General features: G+C 38.7%; 1 protein-coding gene across 1 annotated transcript in view; it reads right to left on the reverse strand.

The window, feature by feature from the left end:
- The window catches only part of EBF2 (EBF transcription factor 2), a 78,441-nt gene that overhangs the window by 63,453 nt on the left and 8,085 nt on the right, over positions 1-6,903 (reverse strand). Inside the window, exons 2-5 of the mRNA XM_069963528.1 lie at positions 6,758-6,903; positions 3,207-3,270; positions 2,895-2,950; positions 2,031-2,104 (exon numbers count right to left, since the gene is read on the reverse strand). The exon at positions 6,758-6,903 is cut by the window's right edge and continues 11 nt beyond it. Coding sequence (XP_069819629.1) covers positions 2,031-2,104; positions 2,895-2,950; positions 3,207-3,270; positions 6,758-6,903 — 340 coding nt within the window. The remainder of the gene's footprint in view (positions 1-2,030; positions 2,105-2,894; positions 2,951-3,206; positions 3,271-6,757) is intronic.

Genomic DNA, 6,903 nt, shown 5'->3' on the forward strand with positions numbered 1-6,903 from the left:
ACCCATGGAGAATGTATGGACATAGCAGAGGCGGCCAGCAGACACACACGTCTCTGCACCCACACATTGCTCCGCACACGCACTCGGATTGCCACGGGCCTTTGTGTCGCATTCTGCTCCTGCTGATTGCATAACAAAAGTGTGTAAATTCCCACCATCTGTCTGAGCAGGACATGGTGACCAGCAGCCGCCCAGGCCCAGTGCTGAGCCCCAGCTGTGACGGCTGCAGGTTGTCAATGTCTTTCTTATTAAGCAGCTGTAGGCCTGACATAGCCCCCATCAGTCTGCCACTGATCACAATGCGTTCAATATAGCATTGGGCCCACCAAGCCTTCTACATCTCTGTCTGCTGGCTGACCTCAGTTGTACCCAGATTTTCTAATGATATGCATTGCAATAATAAGTTCTACAATCTATCAGTGGAGGCCGCTTTGTCCTCAGCGACCAATCTGTACCAGGGCCCCCCACCTACCATGTGCTGTGTATACTACCGGCGTCTTCTCATGTGCCAGGGGAAGCTTTGGGCACTAAGCCTCGGGTGCAATGGCTATATCCTAACCCCTTTTTAGCTACCCAGGGTGGACGCCAATATTTGACAGCATGGAAAGAGTTAGCGAGTCTATCGTAGGTCTCTAGCGTTAGAACCTCGCTGTAACTTTCGGATTTTTCACGTTTCGTATGAAAACGGTGACAATTCTCTCATCTCGAATGAGACTAATTGGGTGCAGTAAGTAATTAGCCTTTTGTTCCTGGACTGAATCAGTAAGGAGTCGGCACTGAACAATATGGCGCCCCGGTATATAAATAGAGAGCCTATTAACTTAGCTGTGCCTGTCCTAGGAGGGAACAGGTAAATGATGTCTATCTACCGGCAGACGGCGAGGTGACCCTTATGGCCCTCTGGCCCTGGAGATGGAAAGGAAAAGATTTAAGGCAAAAGCCGGGATTAAATATATCTGAATATTAAATCATTATACTAGATCCCATAGATATATGGATTAACTCCTCGAAGAAAAAAAATATCTCTGGGGGCTGGAATCAGGTTTGAGCTATTGAATTGAATTTGATTCAACAATGCGTCTTGGGCGAGAGGATGGTGGAAATGAAAGGGTTACAGAGTCCCAATCTGGGTAATCTGGTTCACTCAGAAGTCTAAATTATAGGAAATTAGAATTCAAAGTTAAAGTGTTAGAGTGAGATAAACAGGTAGTATCCAGGGAAAAGCAGAACATATGGCCATCCTAAGGAGGGGACGCTTTCATCTGTTCCGTTTTTTTTTTTTGTTTTTTTTTCCCTACTCTACTTTTGCATTGCAGAATTTTAAATGATTCCAAATAGCCCTCACTCATTGCCTACAGGCGTCTACAAACGCATGCAGGACACCCAAGCAGGGACCACAGAAGGTTATACTTTATTAATGGATTGTAGGGTGTGCCACCTAAACCCTGTTGAGATGACTTTTTAGGGCGCATTAATATTTGATGAGAATGTAAGCTGGTGATTGACTCGGAACTAGGGACTTCTTTGTGTCATTGTCATTCCTCATCCATCAGTGATGTTACCAGTTCCGAGGTTGGAGGTTGGACTGGTCTCATCTAGTGCAGGACTGGTAGCTTAGCTGACAACTATTCTGACTGGAGATTCAACCTTCAAACTCCTTTTGCCCGTCCAGGTCTTCTCAACATGGTGGCTTCTATGGTCAAAGAAGGTTGACTACAGAAGATGGATAGTCCTACCTAATAATTCTGATGCTTCCTACACCAGTATTTCCCAACTTTTCCATACAATCCATCCAATTTAATTTCCCATCTTGAGGAACAACTACCCCATCCCTATTGGACATGTGATTGGGCCATCTTGTGGAACCACAGGGTTCCACCAAATCCTACTTGACTTAGATCTTTGGTGGATTTTATTTCTCAGTCATCCAACCCATTACCTAAGGAAAAACTTGTGTTAGTTGGTTTAGAAGGTCAAATCTCCAATATTTGGGGAAGAAACCTTCGGTATAAAAAAAGGGCCAATCTTACCTACACATGACCTCATGAGTGAGCAGAACGCGGCACATTTCTGGATTCTTGTTCTGTCCTTCATATGCTATAGGCTGCAGGAAATTGAGAACAGGGATAGGATTACACACTAAATACTAACAAGTCAAAGGTCATGGCTATATGTAATGCAAGACAGAAGTACAGTCTATTCTCCAATCTCTGCTTATTTAGGATGGTACCCTCCCTATATTATCCCATCACAAAATTGTGTTTTACGTGTGTGTATATGCCCGTATAAAAGAGGGTCTACTACACATGATCTACTACACATAATAGTTATATAACAGTAGCCGATCAACATAGCTTCTGGGGGTTCACCAATAGATCACCTATATCTAGAGTACCTTATGCTATATGAATCTGTCTGCTGTATATTATCCTCAGAGCTGAGTATAGACAGATATCTAATACATAAAACAAACAATATCTGTCTCTTAGCTGATAGCTATTTGCAAAGTCATAAAATCATGTTCTCCTTCCAAGCACAAGTGTCATAGAGGCTGGTCTAAGCTGCAGCATGCTTACCTCCCTCTCCCCCACCCCTTCCTGCTCTACATGATTGATGTACAAGGCTGAATAGTAGAAGCCAAGCAAGAAGGAGATGGGGAGAGAGAAAGAATGTATACTGCAGCTTAACCTGGCCTAGCTTAGAAGGAAAACAAGATTTTAGAACTTTGCAAAAAGTCATCAGCTAAGACACAGGTATCATTTGTTTTATTTCCCTATTTGCTATCTGTCAATGTCTGCATTAGCTGAAAGCATGACAGTGACATACTCCCTTTAAGACCCTCTTATGGGAAGACCAAATGATCATTCAGAATCTACCCATTCAATAACACTTACCTGTTTTGTTACTGAATCAATGAGCCTCACAAAAAGATCTTGTTCTGTCCGGACACCTTAAAAGACAAAATAGGTAGTAAGAGGCAGAACAATAGTACCTGCAATGCTCGTAAACGTACAGTAGCCAAATTGCGGATTGACTCTATACAGCACAAATAAGGCATAAACAGCACAGAGGGAAGAGGTAGCAATCTACCTCTGCATTGCCTATGTGCAGAGTTATAACACAACCCTGCTCGACTCTTTAAGGAGTTTATTTCTCTTGCTCTCTATGCATAGACATGTATGAAGTATCATGTGTACTGGACTCACCGTTACTATAGAGAAGCTGCAGCCGGTAATGGGTGCCATTGTTGGTTTTCTCATTGCTCAGTTCCTTTGAAATAAAATGGATATATGCAAATGATAGTATACAGTATCTATGTTATAATATATCTCTTAATAAAGGAAAGTCTAATACTCATTACTAAGGAATCCATTCCATTAGTCATGTATTATCTTTGCAGAATCAGTAACCAATAATCAATACTTCATGGTAAATGAGTGGCTCATACCTCCCTATTATCAATGGGTAGAGGATACTATATCATGGATCAATACGCCATATATCACATATCACCCCGAACAGGAGCCCAATTACTGGGGATATATGATAGATTCCAGCTGTCACATAGGACCATTTAGCTATACACCCCATGCACTATGATTACCCAGGACCATAGGAAATCCAGGTAGGCCACTGTGGAGCTTCATACGTTCCCAGTAACGGAGAGACAGCGGCTGTATATATAAGGTTATTGTAAGTGCATATAATGTAAAAGTCAAGAACTCAATGAAAACCACATGGACAACAGTGAAAGCATTCTTACAGCTAATACAAAGGCAGCATTCACTATATACCACATACATCACTGAGCTAACTGTAAAGTGACGTATGGAGTATATAAACTGTATTATAGCGGCAGCCTTACACTTCATTTAACATATAGCGCTGTACACACTATAACTAAGACAAAGGTTGCTTTCCTTAGGAGCCTATCAAGTCCTTCTATCACATATAGAACCCCAGGGACAGTCACAGAGTCAGTTCTCTCTATACCAGCAGGAGTACATTATATACTCTTATAGAATCACATGTCTATATAATAATATAAAGGCTATTCACGCTATAATCCATACTAACAATAATATACAGTTGACCTGCACTCTCTATAAACTCTCATAAAAAGTTATTCACTTTCATCAGACATGGAACTTTGTAGACTCTTATAAAGGCAGCCCTAAACTCACTAACATCACATATAACCCAGCAGATTATAAGACCATCATGCTCTCTATACAACATTCATCTTTCTATATACTCATAGACCATCGTACTCTCTATACAACATTCATCTTTCTATACACTCATACACCATCATACTCTCTATACAACATTCATCTTTCTATACACTCATAGACCATCATACTCTCTATACAACATTCATCTTTCTATACACTCATAGACCATCATACTATCTATACAACATTCATCTTTCTATACACTCATAGACCATCATACTCTCTATACAACATTCATCTTTCTATACACTCATACACCATCATACTCTCTATACAACATTCATCTTTCTATACACTCATACACCATCATACTCTCTATACAACATTCATCTCTCTATACACTCATAGACCATCATACTCTCTATACAACATTCATCTTTCTATACACTCATAGACCATCATACTATCTATACAACATTCATCTTTCTATACACTCATAGACCATCATAATCTCTATACAACATTTATCTTTCAATACACTCATACACCATCATACTCTCTATACAACATTCATCTTTCTATACACTCATACACCATCATACTCTCTATACAACATTCATCTTTCTATACACTCATACACCATCATACTCTCTATACAACATTCATCTCTCTATACACTCATAGACCATCATACTATCTATACAACATGCATCTCTCTATACACTCATAGACCATCATACTCTCTATACAACATTCATCTTTCTATACACTCATAGACCATCATACTCTCTATACAACATTTATCTCTCTATACACTTATAGACCATCATACTCTCTTTACAACATTCATCTCTCTATACACTCATATACCATCATACTCTCTATATTACATACATCTCTCTATAGACTCTCAGACAATAATACTCTTTATACAACATTCATCTCTCTATACACTCATAGACCATCTTACTCTCTATACTACATTCATCTCTCTATACATTAATAGAACATCATTCTCTATGCTATACACATCTCTCTGTATACTTATGCATGATACTGCTCTATATTGACTCGTAGACCACCAGCCTACTCTCTATACTACATGCATCTCTCTATATACTCATAGACCATCCTATTCTCTTTACCACATACATTTATCTATAGACTCATGGATTATACTTCTCTCTACACTACATATAGCTCTCTATAGAATCATAGACCATCCTATACTTTATACCACATACCAATAGACAATCCTACTCTCTATGCCATTTACACATTTCATAATCAACCATACTTTTTATATCACATAAAGCTCTCTAAAGTCCCATAGACTATCCTACTCTCCATACCACATACAATTGTCTATGGAATCATAGTGCATGCTCCCTATATCACACATGGCTCTCTATAAACTCATAGACCATCCTACTCTCGATACCACATGCAGCTCTCTATAAACTCATAGATCATCTTACTTTCTATATCACTAACATCTCTCTATAGACTATCCCACACTCTATAACACATAAGACTCATTGACCATACTACTCTCTATATACTTTGTACCATATACAGCTCTCTATAAACTCACAGACAACGCTACTCTCTATACTACAAACAACTCTCTATAATCTGATAGACAACCCCATCTCTCTATATCTCATACAGCTCTCTATAGACTCATAGAGTATCCTCCACTCTATACTATATAAAATTCTCTATAGAATTATAGATCACCCTAGTTCTCTATATATTCATGGACCATCATGCTTGCTGTACTACATATAGCTATATATAGACTCATAGTACATGCTACTCTCTATACCACATGCAATTATCTATAAAATAAAACACAATCGTACTCTCTAAACCATATACTACCTTGTACAGATTCTACTTTCTATATAACAAAGTTCTTCGTACACTCTCTATAGACTCTAAGACCATCCTACTTGCGGTATTATTTACAGCTCTCTATAGACTTTTATACTATTCTACCGCGATCAGTTCTCTATAGACTAAGCATTCTGCTTTATATACATATATAACTCTATAGAAGCTCTTAGATAGTCCTACTTTGTTTACTACCTGTACAGACTCTTTAAAAAAAAAAAAAAAAACAGGCCTCAATTCAATACCACTTATAACAAATACACATAATATATTGTAGATGTAGATAGCTACAAATTCTTATAAGGATAATATATACCATACATTACTCTATGAAGTCTCTGGAGTATATATATATCTTCTGTACCACATCTAACTCTCTACAGACACTTACAAAGACGGCCCTTCAATCTTTATGACATAGCACTCTATGGACTGTTTTAGCCAGCTCACACAGTACAGCATGGGATACTAATGCATATAACATATACAAGAGGTATCAAATATCAGGCACAGAACCTCCTCTCCATTATAAATATTATATATATATATTTATGCATGGCTTATAAGGTGGAGGGTGGTAGGGTGGCACCTTCTATAGGGACTGTTTAAGATTTTTTTTTTTTATCCATATCATAACATATAATAGAATGAGATATAAAACAACATAAAATACAATATAAACCCACCTTATCATTCTCCACAAAGTCCACGAAAGCGGTGCGCTCAATCTCTATGGGTTGTCCCTGACGGTCATACAGCGCCAACACAAAGTGGAAAAAGTTGGATTTCCGTAAGTTGGAAGGGGGTTGTTTTTCAAAATGTGCCCGAGATA

This window comes from Dendropsophus ebraccatus, chromosome 1 (genome assembly GCF_027789765.1).
Source record: "Dendropsophus ebraccatus isolate aDenEbr1 chromosome 1, aDenEbr1.pat, whole genome shotgun sequence".
NCBI lineage: Eukaryota > Metazoa > Chordata > Amphibia > Anura > Hylidae > Dendropsophus > Dendropsophus ebraccatus.